Source organism: Lepisosteus oculatus, chromosome 4, assembly GCF_040954835.1.
Source record: "Lepisosteus oculatus isolate fLepOcu1 chromosome 4, fLepOcu1.hap2, whole genome shotgun sequence".
Lineage (NCBI taxonomy): Eukaryota > Metazoa > Chordata > Actinopteri > Semionotiformes > Lepisosteidae > Lepisosteus > Lepisosteus oculatus.
Window position 1 is genome coordinate 6,958,174 of NC_090699.1, and position 17,605 is coordinate 6,975,778.

General features: G+C 41.2%; 1 protein-coding gene across 1 annotated transcript in view; it reads right to left on the reverse strand.

Moving 5' to 3' along the window:
• Positions 1-17,605, reverse strand: part of LOC102684123 (Fc receptor-like protein 5) — a 58,130-nt gene that overhangs the window by 3,383 nt on the left and 37,142 nt on the right. Inside the window, exons 7-11 of the mRNA XM_069188479.1 lie at positions 3,679-3,957; positions 2,678-2,959; positions 1,964-2,242; positions 1,329-1,610; positions 373-666 (exon numbers count right to left, since the gene is read on the reverse strand). Of these exons, the coding sequence (XP_069044580.1) occupies positions 373-666; positions 1,329-1,610; positions 1,964-2,242; positions 2,678-2,959; positions 3,679-3,957 (1,416 nt within the window). The remainder of the gene's footprint in view (positions 1-372; positions 667-1,328; positions 1,611-1,963; positions 2,243-2,677; positions 2,960-3,678; positions 3,958-17,605) is intronic.

Genomic DNA, 17,605 nt, shown 5'->3' on the forward strand with positions numbered 1-17,605 from the left:
ATTCATTAATTTCAATCATCCTTGGTCATTGTAGTAGATTTACTGTGTCTCAGTGAGAAGTTTCACTGTTAATGGTGAGCAGAACTAGGAATGAGCTGGTGAGTCACATGTTCCCACACTCTGCTCAGTTATGTTCTGATCCAACAAAAGTGAAACATTGTTTTCCAGAGGCAGACAGTTGGTGTTTGAGTCAGCTATACGTCTGCCAGTGAAAGTTAAAAGCACTTCTGTGTTCTGATCCTCTTCAAGTTTCTGCTTAACCACAAAACAGAATGGAAACCCGCTCTCAGAGTAAAACATAGCGTGAGAATGATCATACATTATTGTGTATTATTGTGTTATTGTGTTTTCTGAAGCTGCAGCCCGTCTTACCAGAGACATTTAAGAGAAAAGGGTCGCTGGGCTGCGAGTATTGAGTAGGGCGCCCTCTATGGACCAGACACAGATACTGCCCCTGGTCAGACAGGACCACTGAAGAGATCTGAAGGCTGTTGCCATTGACACTGTGCTCAGTTGTGTTGAACACAGGGCTTCTCAGATCCCCTCTGAACCAGAGATACTCCACACTGTGGAAATGTTGACTGAGGAGACATCTGAGGGTCACTGGCTCTCCATAGTACAGCTTCTCCCACGCTGGCTCCTGGGTCACTCTGGGCTTTGGACGCTCTGCAGACACGACCAGGAACATTGTCAGAGCTGAAGAACCATGTGACTCCTCATTGTGTAAGAAAATGTTTCTCTAATAATGATGTTACTGCTGCTGCATCAGTTACAGTAAATCCTGTTTCTCTCTTTCATGACATTTGTTCTTTTATGTGATAGATTATTTTTAATGCAATATAGGTGCAAACTAGATTATTGTATCTCATATTCTTCTACTGATGGATGAATTGCACACCAGCATTTTATTTTACTTTTCTAGGGAGATTTGAAGAGATAACAGTGTTTGCTTTTGTATGTAAAAAAACTTTGAAAAATGGCAACAAAATGCACAAATGTCATCAAGCTCAATGTGATAGACAAGCAAACAAGAAAAGTGAGACCTAAGTAGGGATGAAGTAGTTCAAGTAGGTAGCCATGTCAGCATGCATAGGCTGCAAAGGAACAAGTAAAGGCTTATTCCATGCTGTAAAGACAAATAAAGAAACACAACATTTCAGCTGTGGAGACTTCTTCAGGTGTCAAGACTTGAAGAAACGTTGTGTTTCTTTTCTTCTCTTTACAGCATGGAATAAACCCTTTACTTGTTCCTTTGCAGCCTAAGTAGGGATATCTGCCTATATCTGTGTAATGACTAGCTTCCTCATGCCCTCTGCAGTGTGACTCACCTGTCACATTGACCTCCACTACACTGCTCATGGCCTGAATCCCCTTTCCCTGGGCTTCCACTCCACAGAGATATTTCCCAGAGTCCTTCAGCCTCACTGCTGGAACAGCGTGTCTGTCCTCTGGTCTGGACCTCAGGACTCCTCCGTCCTTAATGTAGGTGTACTGCAGTTCAGGGGTGTGTGCAGGGGTGTTTAACTGGACGGTGCAGTGCAGAGTCAGAGTCTCTCCTTCCCAGACAGGCCCCAGGGGCAGGACTGTGAGACTGATTCTGTGGAAGAGCTCTGCCGAAGAAGAATCAGATGTCATTTATAGTCATTTGTGCGACAGAAAAAGGACAAAAACTAGTATCTTACATACTACTGTAGTAAGCATTCATATGCTTAATGATGCTCCCATGTTCTTTTCTTTTTTTTTTGCTTGTTTAATGCATTCTTTTTAGCTTTTAGCATCGGTTTTTCTTTCTTCAAGAAACCAGTGCTCGCAAGTTAAAACATAATGACTTCAATCATAATGACTTGTTTTTCAATCTAAGAACAAGTTCTGCAGCTGGTACAATTTAATTTAGGATATATCATTGCAAATTTGCGTCAGGGCTGATGTCGGGGAACAACCAGGCCAACACAAATGGCTTCACCTCTCACTGTGATTCCAGTCTCATTGCTTCTTTTTCTGATCCCAGTCCCCACTGCCTCCACCTCACACCAGTACTGCCCCGTGTGATTGCGCAGGATCACCGGGATGGTAAGAGTCTTCTCTGAGCTCTCAGATTTCCAGTCCCCTCCTTCCTTCACGTAGGAGAAGTGCAGCCTTTCGTGGGCTTTGTCACTCAGCGCAGTGTGGCAGTGCAGAGCGACAGAGTCGCCCTCCGTGACTAAGCTTCCTGGTTGGACTGACAGGGCAGGATCAGTGAGTTCTGTGAAAGACGCACATAGAGGGATTGGGAAATCTTGACAGTCATTTCTGTGTCACCCCCAACACCAGCAATTTCTGTTCTGACTAGGCCAACAGTTGTGTATCTGGTAGAATAATCCTTATTATCAATGGAGTGTCTGGTGCACTAAAATGCTTTGGGCTCATCTGTGCTACACAATGCAAAGCAAAGTCATTGTGTCAAATTGAATGGTGGTATTCAGGCTTTCAGCACTATATACTGTAAATGCTTCTGGAAGTGATTTTGGGAGACCAGTTGTTTGCACACACCAGTTGGTAGCAATCCAACACAACTGCAGAAGATGAAGTGCCCTGCATTAAAAAATGCTTCAAGTGAAAAAAGTGCTCTGCGATCAATCTCCAAACCTACTTTTGTATCTTAGACTACTGCGACCAGAATTATCTGTGTAATACTCACCCAACACGATGAGACTGATGGGTTGGCTGGGGTTCAGGTAAAAGGGTTTCTGTCCTCGTGCAGCCTGACACCAGTACTGGCCAGTGTGAGACAGATTAGCAGGACTGACGATGTAACTGGAGCTCTGGCTCTTGTGCTCTGGCTTGTCTAGAATGTCTTTGTACCAGTAAAAGCTCCAGCCTGGAGAGCTGTCCTCCACCACACAGGAGAGGGTGACTGTGTCTCCTTCAAACACCTCTGTGTGCAGACGCTGCAGGGAGAGGACAGTTCTGGGACGGGTGACTGAAACAGAGAAAAATGACTTTAAAATTGAAAGAATTCTTCAATTTACCCTATATGTCCTATTAATTAGCAAGGTGTCTTTCTTCACTTCACACTGTATTCATAGTGTCAATTCATGTGGTTCAATTCTATCGGTTTCTTAATTTTCTCTTTAGAACATCCTTTTATCCTTTAATTCACCAAATTGGCTGCCTAATTTAAATTTCTCATAAATGAAAGGGATTAACCTTTTAATACTCCTTGGTGTCACAAATCTCCAGAGGTGATTTCCACCTGGTATGACGTCCCCTCGGACATTTTGTAATATCTTTGTAAAAATAGACAGTAGAGGCCTGTTTCAGAGCTTCAAATGATGCTACCAAACACACAGCTAGACAGATCACTTACAGGAATCAACAACATAACTGCAAGAGACCCCTGTGGAATTCGACAGTTATTAATTTGCACTCTGAGTTTTCAGCTTTTTGTTTGCTGTCATATACAATACGTTTGTTTTGCTTTAGCATGATATTCACCATTTTGATTTGTTCTGCTGTGGTGTTGCCGTTATTTTACTGCTCTGCGCTCTATTTCAACCTTTTTCTATCATTATCTGCAACAGCACCTATTTCTTATGAGATGTATCTCATTGTTCCGACATTAAAGTGCAAGGAAAGGCTAGATTTGATCCCGTTTTCCATATAGAAAAGCTGCAAGTAAGAGTGAACGAGACACCATACCCTGTACTTTCAGTTTGACTGGACTGCTCTTTTTGGAGTAAGATGGATTCTCCCTGCTCCTGCCCTGACAGGAGTAATGTCCTGTGTGTGATTCCAGAGCTGAAAGGATGGTCCAATTCTTATCTTCAGACTGGTGAACTGGAGATGTGTGTTCATCTTTGTACCACCCAAAGCTCTGCATCGGATAACTTCCAGGGATGGAGCACCTCAGTACTGCAGTCTCTCCTGCGTGCACCTCTGACCACTCCTGTCCCAAGGATATCACTGCTCGGGGCCGTTCTGCAGATATACAGGAAGGAGCACAACATAAACTATGAACTAGTATATCAGCAGTGTGTCAAAGCAAAGCGATTCTCAAAAATTACATTAGTGCTTGATCTGCAGCTTACTGAGGATAACCCAGACACCAGCTCTATAAGATAATACCAGCACCAGGCTCTGAAACACCACTCTGTGTTAGGCTTTTCAGGGGAAATGACTCATCTACATTTACATTTCCAGTTCCAGCTGGCCCATATCTGTATATGTTATGGTTGACAGAACATAATATTAAAGGAAATCCCTAAAGGATGTGACACAGTCAATGAAAAATAGATATTTTGTTGCTGTTTCTGTCTGTGATTCTGTTGCCTGTACGGTGTTAGGAATTAGTAGTAAGGATCCTATGCAGAAAACCAGGGCGATCTCCAGAGGCGTAGTCGATAGAACAGTCCGAGGTCTGAAAGCCGATGGTAGACAAGCTGGTGCAAAAGTACAAACCAGAAGTGAAGCCATAAACCGAGAGGAAGCCGAGAGTCTAAACCAGATCGGGAATCAAAGTTCCAAAGCCAAAAACCAGGAGACGTAATTGAAAAAAGAGCCAGGATCAGGAAGCCAAAAACCATGTAGTAAGTAATTGCGAGAATCAAGGTAGCTCTAGCCAGGAAGAGCCCTAATACTGAGCACAGTGGAGAGTGTGAAGCAGCATTAAATAGACAGGGGTAAATGGGCTAATTGGAATATAAAATTCAAATTTTTGGAATAAAAACCTGCAACCACATCAGAGCGTGATCACAGTATTCTAATATTTATTTTTTTTACTAAAGCCCCATCTCTGATCCCCACAGGGAAACGGCTGTGATTCTCAATTATTTAAATGCTTGGTTTTACTCACCCAACACTTGCAGGGTAAAGGGTTTGCTGGAATGTTGTTCTACAGGGTCACTTGCCATCACAATGTAACAGCTGTAGTCCCCACTGTCAGATATTGAGACTGAACTGATTCTGTACTGACTCTGGTTTATATGAGATTCGTCCTGTTTACTGTCCTTAAACCAGAAATAACTCCAGATCTTGGAGTCGCCATCGACCTTACATTCCAAGGTCACCATGTCCCCTTCAAATATACCACCATCTGGGGGGTACGACATCACTATAGGCTCCCTGTTAATGGCTGAAATGAGATGTATGGATTAAAACTCACCTCTGAATCACACCATTAATATAGTCATACATTGACTCATTTGGACAGAATCATTTTGGAACTTTGTTCTTTGTACACTAACTGCAGTGGTTACTTTAAGTTTCGTTTCTCTTATGTCTAAAAGTAAACATTCACCATGAGCACAACAAAGCAATATTAATGACTATCCAATAAATGTAGAAAATATTGGAGAAATATAGAACTGCTGTGTAAATAATACAAATATGTTAATTTAAATAATAACTGATTAAAAAATAAAGATGAGAGAATTAGAGCATTAGTGCCAAGTCAGTATTTAGATAAGTATTGTTACTGAAACTGATATGATGACATCTAAACGTATCATTTTATTTTGCTAATGCACAGCATTCACAAGTACAGATACTGTTGACCTATTTTCTTCTTACATTCCAGTTGTATGAAAAATGTTTTGAAATTTTTTTTTACACTAGATGACACGTAAAACTATTCTGCCAAAGGGTCTACAAGAACCAGAGGGGTTTCCTTGAAGTTAAAGTTTCAGGTAAACTCTGGTAAATGTGTATTTCAATATGTAAATCTGGTCCACTGGTCCATATATTTAGGGTGCTGTCCTTTTCCTGAAAAATTACTTGCTCACTCACCTCCAATACATGAAACCAAGGAAGTATTTTACCTCTAAATCTCAACATGTATACAGGGATATATTGAATCAGTTCAGGCAGAAACAGGAATCATTCACATTACTATCATCATTTATTGTTCTGTAGTTGTTCATTTACATTTTTGTACTAATGTCTAAAAGGAATGCATTCTCTAAAAATATTAACGGTGTGCAAAATATACAGGAACAAATAGGGACTGTTTAATAAATCTAAAAAAATGTTGTAGAAATAGTAAATAACCACGTAAATAAAGTTGATCAAAATATGTTAGTGATAGTGGAGCAAAGCATTATGTTCTATTCAGTATTTACAGTCTTAGTTAATGCACAGCATTCAAAAGTACAGATACATGCTCTGTCAGCTTTTTTCTTCTTAATAACCAGGGGTGCTGGCCACATGTTCTTGAAAGAATTCCTTGCTCACTTACCTCCCACATCCAAAAGCCAAGAGGTGCAGTCGACCAGAACTGGAAAACAAATGTAATCAAAATAAATATTAAAAGTACTCCCTTGCCTTGGTCAGAGTACAGTGATATAGCAGTTATTCCTCTCTTGGGTTCATGCAGGCATGTTCAGACGCTCAAGTAATTTCTGCACTTAAACATCCTTCGAGAGCACCAGGCATTATTAAAACGACTATTGGAAGGAGAATTAAATTTTCTGCTTTGGGTTTGCAGAAACCCCCCAAAATATTTTTGTCTTCCTGTCCACGCTGGAATCTTATTTGTGGAATCTATTTGGAAGTTTGTAAAAGGACTTACAAAATTGTGGAATGTGATGATGAGCAGTGTAGTTCATATTGTACCAGAGAGATTAAATACATTCAATTATTTACAAATGATTAAACAATTTTTTGTTTACTCAGCTTATTTAATATCAGTGTTTCTTCTTTCCTGCAGAACAAAATAGAAAACTATATTATAGTTTTATATATATAGTCTATATCTATATAGACTATATATATCTACTGTATATATCCTATAGAGAAACCCATATACCAAACCCAGAATCTATATAACCAACATAAAAAACTATACAACGTACATAAAACATATTGAATCTATATGGAAAACTACATAATCAATATAATAAAAAAAACACAGAACCTAAACAGAAATCTAATTAAACCAATATAAAAAACAATTGACCCTATATGGAAACCCATATAAAACAATATAAAAATCTATAGGATCTATAGAACTACAGTATATCAAAAGGTTATGAACTGATTCTATTTTTTGTTAGTTCATTGCCATAGTAATCTTCATTTTCTCCTGCATTGGAAACTAGAGATATCTTTGGACCTTGATACCTATTATTCCAATAATATTTTGTATTTATTCAACAGCAAAAATCACTTGTATATTTCTCTACCACTGAATGCTAGACTGGGCCTTCTTCCTTTAAAATATTATTCCTTTATCTTGGTACTTACTAATCAACATGACGGCCTTAGAGAAATGCATCTTTTCTTCAAAGAACAGGTGGTCATATCTGCTGGGTAGAAGATATTTTGCTCTGGGTCTTCCTAAGTTATGAAATAAATCTTGAAAAACTATCCATCCTACAGCCTTGAATTTCTTTTTAATGTTTTTTCTCTGATCCTTTCTGCTGTCTTGACTCACTTGTTTGTTGCTGTCTTTTGCTTCTGACTAGAAATATTCCCCAGGTCTACTGTCCTGAGCAGGTTAACCCAAGTCACGTACATCTGGCAGGTCTCTTTGTGCGTTACGTGAAACACAACGCACTAAATATAGATGCATTTTTTACAAGATGTGAAGCCTCTGTCGTCTTAGACCACAGCCTGCAGTAGAGGCCCAGCAGAGTTGAATTCTAACAATTATTGTGCACTGGGGTTAAGAGCTTCATGATTATTGATTACCAAGATATTTCATTTAGAGGTATGTGGAGATAATCAGAGGTCTGGGCAATTGCAATACTAAATCTTTAGCATAAGGGCTTCAAAGTCATGTGTAAATTCTTTGTTACATCTAAGATATAAAGAGAACATTGACACATTCTCAATTAACTGCTATTTAAAACATTAATGTGCCAGGTACAATAGTTTGTGCATTGGCATAATCTCGAAAAAGTAAATATTAGAAATAATAGTTCAGTAATAATTACAGATCAGTGGAGAAGATCATATTCAGATAAAAATTACTAAGTCTGAAACAGATTTCTGAAGTATGCCGTCATGTTAAAAAATATTTGCACTCTCTTCATTAATTATTCAGAATAATTTGATTTGTAAAAATCATTAAATATTTACATTATCTATGGAGAGTGGACAATAACACTGAATGCGAGTTAACAGGTATCTGTACTAAAAATATTGAGCTTATGGTATTTAGCTGCTTTTTTAAAATCCCTTTAAGTTTCTTAAAATAGTGTTAACACTTAGAGCAGAAATAGATGACAGTGATTCAGTAATACCTCGTTGTACAAAATGAGTCTCTATAAAAAAAGTTTAGCTTATGACTTAGCTTCAATTGAAATAATTAATACTAGTATTTCCAAAGATAGTCTAGCTTTATGATCTTATATACAGCTAAACTATCTTCTGAAATACCAGTACTAATTATTATATTTAAAACATGATTATAAAAATTTTTAAAATACCATTTTTAATGAGTGAGATTTATTTCACAGACTTGGACAATAATCCTAATTTGAAACTAGTATTAAATACAATATAAAAAGAGTAAAGAGAAAGACAAATAATACTGAGTAAGACATGGTGATCATAATGCTTTACGTACTCCTTGAGCTGAAATGCTCTGAAATGCACATACCATCTTCAAAACAAAGACACAAAGGTACAAAGAACATATCAAAATACATGTACCTTGAAATACGTTCTGTAAAACTAAGAATCATGTTAGAGATGCCTTTGTCTTTGCATTATTTTATGTTCATATGATCTTGTGTCAAAAAATAGTCCTAGCTCCCCAATGTGATCTGTCTAACCAAAGCATTGTGTATATATTTATCTCCCCACTATATATATTTATATATATATCTCCACTTGTATATATATTTTTGTTAATGTCAAGTGCTCTCACACTCATCAACAATATGTGTATGTCAGTTATCTAATTTGGTTACCCAAAGTGTTGTCACGTCCTCTACTCACCACATTCTCACACTGAAACGCACCCGTACTAATTACACACCCTGAGCACTTCCGCCAAACGACACCACCCCTGCAAATCGGCCAACCACGACACTTCTTCAATCAACGCACCTTCTTCCTAGCACAGTACTTAAGCCCTTTTGAACCCTCTGCTCTTCGCCTGGTTTTGGTTGTTTGTTTGTTCACCTCCCTCGCCTTCGATTCTGTTTTCCTTCTGGCTCTTTGTTACAAACCACAAAACTCAACCTCGACTACGTCTATTGTCTCGCCCTTCGGATTTGGAAGCCTACTCGTTTATCTCCTCCTTTTGACTCTCAGATCTGCCTTCTTGACTACGACTTCAGCCTTGCCCTTCTCTGGTTTGGAAACCTTCTCTCCTGCCTTTTCCTACGATCCTCGGAACCCGACTCGGACTTCACCTCTCGTCTAGCTCCTTAGTTACCGCATAGGGTCCATCCTCCCATCTCCTCAGCGGGTCATTCCTGACGAGTGTATTCCACCAGTGTATTTTTTCTAATGTGTAGAAAGCCACAGGTGATGCAGCAGACATAAACATATAGAGATGTTCTTTCTCTTTAATTTTCATCATTACGCATCTATCCCATCATACTTACAACTCCAGTCTATATTTGTTTCATCCCTCCCCTTTTCTCCATCCTCTGTAGGAATGCAAAGAGTCACAGAGCAATCCAATGAAGGTTTTAGATCAGGTTAATGGTGTTGAAAACAGAATTTTCCGGAGAACACGGAAGGAGACACACAAAGCGTATTTCTCACAGTAGGTTGAATTACAACAGCGTGACAGATGGTTTTGTAGTCTGAGTCCAGCTCTGGTCAACCTATATTATTACCATTGAGGGAATTGCTCTTAATTCAGGTATAAGTCTTTTATATCTTAAACACTTGTGTCTCAAAACTTTCCACTCCAGCAGTTGTGAAAGTATGTAGTTCCACTTTTGTATGTATATGTTGAACTGGCATGTCTGTTGTAATCTCAAGGCATGACTGCCATATGTTCCTGGCAATGTTACAAAAACAATGAGGAACAATGAAGAACGTGCTTAACTGCTTCTTCACGTGCACAGCTAATCCCTTTTATGGACAAGTTTTACAGACTTTTACGGACTTTACAGTATAAACAGTACAGGGCTATAAAGGAACAAGTGAAGGTTTATTCCATGTTGAAAGGAAAAGAAAAGAGACACAACGTTCTGACTGTGAAGCTTTTTTTAGGTGTGAGGGAGCGAGGAAAACAGTTGATAAAGCATTGGAGAATAAAAGACAGGAGTGGAGAGGAGGCTCTTGTCAGAATGCAAACAGAGAGATCAGTATGATCATGGCCATTAGAAATGAAATGGGAAACTATGGGCTTGGAGAGATCTTTGATCCTCTCAGCCCTGACGTGTTCCCTGAAGCAGTCTCCCAGTCTCCTTCCCATCTCACCAATGTACTATAGATGGCTGGGCATTTCCTGCAAGAGATGCAGTAAATGAGGTTACTGGAGGTACAAAATGTCATCTTAGTGATTGTCCAGAGGGGCCCATGAATGTGCCTGGTTTTGGATATAGATTTACAGGTGATGCAGTGAGTTCTGTTGCTGGGGAAAGTGCCTGGTGTGGATGATTGTTGATGGTGGTCAAGGGAACTGTGAACAAGAAGGTTATGCGGATTAGGGGGTCAGAGATATGAGATGATGGGGCAGTTAGAAAAAAGGATGACTGGTGAAAGGATGAAGAAAGGATGACCAGATGACTATCTCTTCTCAGTAAAGGCCTCAGTTTTGTACCAGTCTCCAAGACGTAGGACATCTCCAAAACCCATGTTGACCTTGATGCTTTTACCACAGGATCTGCCTCAGAGCACATTTTGCTGATGACACCTTTTCACTGGCAGCTGATAATCGCTGCGTATTGTTCTTTCTAGTGAATATGCTGAGTAAGACATATAAAAATCTGATGTTTCAGATTTGATATCCAAGAGGTTAAGTAGTGTGTAGCAGAGTCACCTTGGGGTTCTGATCGCCCCACACCCCACAGTCAATGTTTATTTAAGATAAATTGATTTTTAACGGCACTGCAAAAGTTCTTTCAAAAGCGTAACAAAAGTGTTCTTTCAGGACTCTATGCAGACGACACGACCTGGGGTAGACTGAGGAAAACACGGGGAAAAAGCATGCAGGTTCGGGAATGAAAACAGGGGGCCTGTCCATGGTGAGCTGGTGTTCGGGGGAGGTGTGGCCGAGGCAAACAATCCAGAAATAAGTCCAAGGGGGAAATCCGAGGGGAGGCAAAAGTCCAAAGCCGGGCGGTCCATCCAACACAAACGAGATTAAAAACAGGAACCGGGTCGGGACCGGCACGGGAACGGGAACAGGAACAGGAACTAAAAACTTGACGGGACCAGGCGCTTCCAGGTCCCAGACTCGCCTGGTATGGGAACCAATGCAGAGACCGGAATAGAGTGAGCACCTGGCTTTTAAGGGGAACTGAAAAGGGGGCTGGAACAAGGAGCAGGTGGGGGAGATGAGTAAAAAACAAGGAAGAGTTGGAGCATCCTTAAGAGGAGGGGTTTACGAACATGACATTAACACAATGCAAGTGACCACCAATATCGTCTAAGTCAAACCAGATGGTCTGGTTTCACTGTAATAAAACATTTTTCTAATAAACCTTGATAACAAATAACCACACAGCACAACATGTAAATGCAATACGTTTTCACCAGCAAAATCAAAATTCAGCTCGACAGGTCTTACATCAAATGAAACAAGACAATTGAAGCATCACAAAGCTGTTTCCCAATCCAAAGTACAGCAAAGCAATCAATTTCTACAGGCAATTTATGTCTTGATGCAGTTCAGAACAATTCTGAAGTCCATTGATAATTGATCGATACCTCAGCAAAACACAATTGGAAAAGCAAAATTTTGCCAAAATATGTAAAATCCCAAGACCTTACTTTGTAAACCGCAAAGGTACAATGAAAAAATAACCCATACAGAGAAGTCTGTACTCATCTCTTGCTCAGGGTTGTCTGAAATGCTAGTGGGTTTTGGGGCTATTTTCAAACTGGGCACCTCTGAAAAAGCTGACCTGATTGGTTCAAATACCTGTCATTCATTATGTTTTCGACCATTCAGATGACTATGGGGAAGTACATAAATCTATAAGCCGATTCAGAACAATATTTTGCAATTGTCTTTGTCTATTAGGTAATGATCAATCAGATTCATATCATTGTCTTCACTGCTAATGAACCTGCCCTTAGTGGACAAGAGTTTCCACAAGAAATTAAGAAAATAGGGGTTAAAGATGAGGTACAAGTTACCCTGATTAGACTAAATGGGAGGATTCATCCACAGGAAACAAAGAAATAGCCCAGAATTAGCAAACAGAAATGTTTTGCTGAGGATCAACGATTAGCATATGGATGGACTCTGTGCAGGTAGGGTATCACAAAAAACTTAAGCAACAGGGAAATCTAAGGTTGTGGTCAAAGACTAGCAAAAGGTTCAAGAAGCCAAAAAAACTAGGAGAAACTTCACAAAAGGAGTCCAAGACAAATTCCAAAAATCATAGTCAAAAGGGTAGCCAAAAGTCCAAAGGCCAGGAAGGATTCCAGAGAAGGTATCACAGTAATAGGTCTGTAGCTCACAAGGTCTAAACAAACACTGAGCACTGAATGAACAGAGAGCAGGGTTTAAATAGGCTGGAGAGAGTGGTTGAAGCACTTGCTCTTGGTTTGGGTGTCCTCTGGTGGAGGGATGTTGGAACTGCAACAAGAAAATGGACATGAACTTGTATTTCAGGGTATAAAATATTCTGTGATTTGTAACCTTTTGTAGCAGAAGAAACTGCTAAATAAGCCCTTACATGAACACATCAAAGCTTTACATTTGCTTAGCTATTACAAGCCTTTTACCTTTTCTCAACACGTAAAGCAATGACATAAAAGGAATTTGAGGAAACTTCCCATTATGTACAAGAATGCAAACATCGTGTATGGTATGTACTGCAATACATACCTGTACAGTTCACACTGCATCTACATACATACACTTGCCAACATGGACAATAATAGCAATATCAGTACAGTACTCTATCTGACATGTTGTACATTAATAATACCCATTATATCAATTTGTCAGACATTCTATGCCTCTCAATGTTCATTTTAAAGCAGACTTAGCTTCATATCCTGGTCATGAAAATCAATGCCATAAGTGTAGGCTGAAATACAGTGGGGATACTTATACCTGAGATCTTCTGCATACATAATATTCACAATATGCACATAAATAACTCCACCACTTCAGATCCTTTTTATTGGAGCCCCTGGAGGTCTTCATGTAAAGCAGCCCAGAGTCTTCCTGTTCTATTAGTGCTGCTGTCTGAGGAGAGACACTGGCTCTACTGTTGGTATCTGTTCATTCAGCAGTGACAGTAGACCTTCTGCAGCCATGATGGTCTTGAAATATATCTGTTTCGTTTTACTGCCATGTAACTACAGGCATACATCTGAACATAGTTTTGTTCACTTTGGGTAGTGTGACACTGTAATACAATTAACTGCAATGTAATGAGATTATCAGTTCTTTCATATTCACTTATTTATTCTGTTTCCCAGTTTTCCTTTCTGTTTGCTTAAACACGCCTTTCATCTGGTTTCTTACAATTGTCTTGATATTCAAGAAATATTGGATGGGCTGCAATTAAAGTTAGGAACTAATCAAACACAATTCTTCCATAAAGACTGTTGATCCCTCTCCAGACCAAGAAAAGAATCTTTCATGTGCAAACCCATTGTTTCCTGTTTGTCTTCCTCTGTTAGCATGTTTCTGTTGGAGATGTTGTGTGTTTAAATATGAATGGAGCCAGCAGGTGCCTCCTCTTGAGGAAATGTATGCAAAGCAAAGAGCCCAGAGTGTTTATCTCTCCGCAGCAAGGTTGATGTTGGCCAGGGTGTCAGTGCTGTCTCACTCCCTGCTCCATCTCCTCTTTCGTCGAGTTCAAGATCTGGGCATTTCCCCTCCTGTTTATGTTCATGTCCAGTGTGAAATGTAAATTCTTTCATTTTAATGATTGTTTTCAGTCACAATATCAATATCTAGATATCTTTTCTTGCAGACTTCTAAGTTGCATTTTTATTCTTGTTGCAGGGGTTCATTGCGATGTGGTGTTGACACAGCCTGAATCAGAAGTGAAGAGGCCAGGAGAATCTTTTAAAATCTCCTGTAGTGCCTCGGGATTCACTTTCACCAGTTATGCCATCTCTTGGGCTAGACAGCCCCCTGGAAAAGGACTAGAAAGGCTGGGGTATATTAACAGCGATATGACTGTCTACTATGCAGATTCAGTGAAAGGAAGAATTACTCTCAGCAGAGACAACTCTAGAACCACAGTGGAGATACAGATGAGCAGCCTGAAGACTGAAGACATGGCTGTGTATTACTGCGCTCGAGGCCCACAGTGAGAAAAATTAATCCCATGCCTTAACAAAAACTCACAAACCACAACAGAATTCTAATTCATGCACTTATTGCAATTTCACCCTTACAAAATCTCACAATCACAAATACGTACGTTATGTATGCCTGACTGTGTTTCTCTGTGTAGGGTTGCCACACCCTAAGATTAGAATTTCAGAATTCTAATAACAGCCAAATGTTCACAAGAAAAGTCTTAAAATACTACCCTCTGCAGCTCTTACTGATGTGGGTCGCAGGGAGGGTTTGGAGTGAGGGGACCATCATACTGAAAGTGACAGTCCCAGTGTATTTCTGCTGCAGAAATCCATCCCTAACCCTCTGGGTCAGTGCCTTTACAAATTTCAGCCTCAATCTCCTACAGGCTCCTAGATGTCCTGTAACAGCTAAAGGGGATGGTAAGGGACAATGGTGGCTCTGTGGCTAAGGAGCTGTGCCCTGTGGCTGGAAGATTGCTGGTTCAAATCCCACAGCTGGCGGTGATATTCTACTGCATTGGGCCCTTGAGCAAGGCTCTCAACCCCAGTTGCTCCAGGGGTGCTGTATAAATGGCTGACCCTTTGCTCTGATACCAGAAGCTTTTCTCTCCCTGCCTGTGTGTGTCATGGAGAGCAAGCTGGGGTATGTGAATAGACACATTTCTAATGCAAGAAATTGTATATGGCTAATAAAGCAATCTTATATTAAGTAGGCAAGATCTGGGGTCTAAGGCAAGTGGGGGTCTCTTTCTAGTCTGGCTACCTCTCACACTTTAACCTGGGTTTAAAGTAATAAAGTCATTACTCCTGACTGAGAGGGCAAGAATCCCTGGATAGGGCCATTAGGTTGGGGCTCAACAAATTCCAGCTAATATTTCTCTTCTGACACCATTCCAGGGCCAGCAGGGAAAACAGTTCCTGTAAGTTCAGACCTGCAGATTTCTCACTGGCCACTGATCCTTTCAGACAATGAAATGAGAAAGACATTTGAGATATGTGAGAAACTGAAAAAAAAACATCGTCCCCACTTGTCCTTCCCCAAACACAAAACAATTTCTCCACCTGCAGTGCGTTTCTGCCTGTAGGTGGTGCTGTAGCATCAGGGAACAAACATCTCAATGAAAAATGCTTTTAACTCAGTTCATTATTGTTAATACTGCGCTATAGTACAGGGCCAACAGTAATTTAAAATGTACACAGCACTTAAACAATTCCATTGTTATAGCTATCCACTCCCTTTACTTTGCCTTATTTGTAAAGGCGATACAGGCTTTATCAAAGACACCTGTGCCTTAGTATGGTGACAGGTGACAAGGGTGACACGATTCCATACCTGGAACTGCCAACCATTGTCACACAACAATAATCGTGTTGGGATTATAGCAATAATATTCCAATGTCCAATTTAAATGAAAAATCCTGCTGTGCCATGCCACTGTGCCACCCTAAAAATGTTTCATAATAATAAATCCATAATCTGTTTTTGAGAATTAGCATAGATGGTCACAGGTAAGTCAGGAACTGGAGCATTCCTCTTAATCCTGTACCTATATTCCAGCTGATATGTGGCATAAAATTTCACACAGCTGAAGACACACTAAAGACTTAAGCAATTGATTCTGACAATATATTCAATTATAGCTAACAATGTTTTCAGACTATTTAGTGCAGTAAGGAAGCAGTATCTTCTTCTTCATAAAAGTGGGTGCAGGTCAAGAGTTGTTCCAGATCCTAGAGAAAGGGGGTCACAGTCCACAGGGAGTGGCTGGCCCCCTCGAGAAGGGAATGTGCTTCATAGAGCCCAGTGCAGGAAGGGGAACTAGGGACAGGAGAGGGCTGGTCAGTCTGCATCTGGAGCCAGGCAGGACAGGGCACAAGACTTCAGGGCAGTCCACCAGGCGGGCTGAAGCAGAGTCCAATGGGTGGGAGAACAGGACTGGAGAACAGGACATGGGCCAGGAGACCAGGACACAGGGCTGGAGACCAGGATACAGGGCTGGAGATTAGGACACAGGGCTGGAGTGAAGGAATAGGAAGACATGTTGTTGAAGATCAGTACACAGGGCTGGAGATCAGGACATGGGGCTTGAGTGCAGGACACAGGGCTGGAGATCAGGACACGGGGCTGGAGATCGGGACATAGGGCTTGAGTGCAGAACACAGGGCTGGAGATAAGGAGATGGGACTGGAGATCAGGACACAGGGCTGGAGATAAGGACATAGGGCTTGAGTGCAGGACACATGACTGGAGATCAGGAGATGGGACTGGAGATCAGGACACAGGGCATGAGATCAGGACCTGGGGCTTGAGTACAGGACACAGGGCTGGAGATCAGGAGATGGGACTGGAGATCAGGACACAGGGCTGGAAAACAGGACATGGGTCTTGAATGCAGGACACTGGCCTGGAGTGAAGGACATGGGGCTGGAGTGAAAAATTGGGAGGACACAGCCCTGGAGATCAGGACACGGGGCTGAAGATCAGGATATGGAGCTGGAGTACAGGACTGGTAGGCCCACCAGAGCTGACAGCGGGCAGCCGCTGCTCCAAACCTATAGCCAAAGAGCCGCCCAGCTGTGGAAAGTCAGAGGCTGGAGGACGGAGTCTGGAGGGTCAGGGCAGTACTGGAGATCAGGACACAGGCAAGCCACAGGAAAAGTCCAGGCAGGCAGGGAAACAGGAACAGACAGAAAACAAGGGACATATGCAGTAGGCAGACTGGGAATGGGAGGAAGGAAGGGAGAGCTCTGCTGGCAGGGGGTCCATCAGTATCCGGCAGTGCAGTGCAGGGCAGGGATGGAAAAACAGTGCCAGCTCGCGAAGGAGGAGCCGAACAGGAATGAAATAATCCGCAGCACCCAATGACAACAGACTTCTCATAGCATTCAGGTGCTGTCAGTATCTTGTGTCCTGAGGATCCAGTGTGGAGCAGGCAGGAGGGACACAGGACTTGTGGATCTCAGCCAGTACAGCCACACACACCCTGCATCTTCACCACACGGCAGTCAAGACAGATACTACATGAATGAATTAGCTGAAAATTAAATTGCCTCCAGCGTCCCGTGTCAGTGAATTTAAAGGCTGTGCAGCTCTGCTCCACCCCTGCAGGAGGCTCCTATGCAAACTCACAGCCCCTTATTAATGATACAGCTGAGAGACTGAACAGCAGCCAGTCAGCTTCTCTTCTGTACCTTTCAGTCTGAACAGTCAACAATGAAGCTC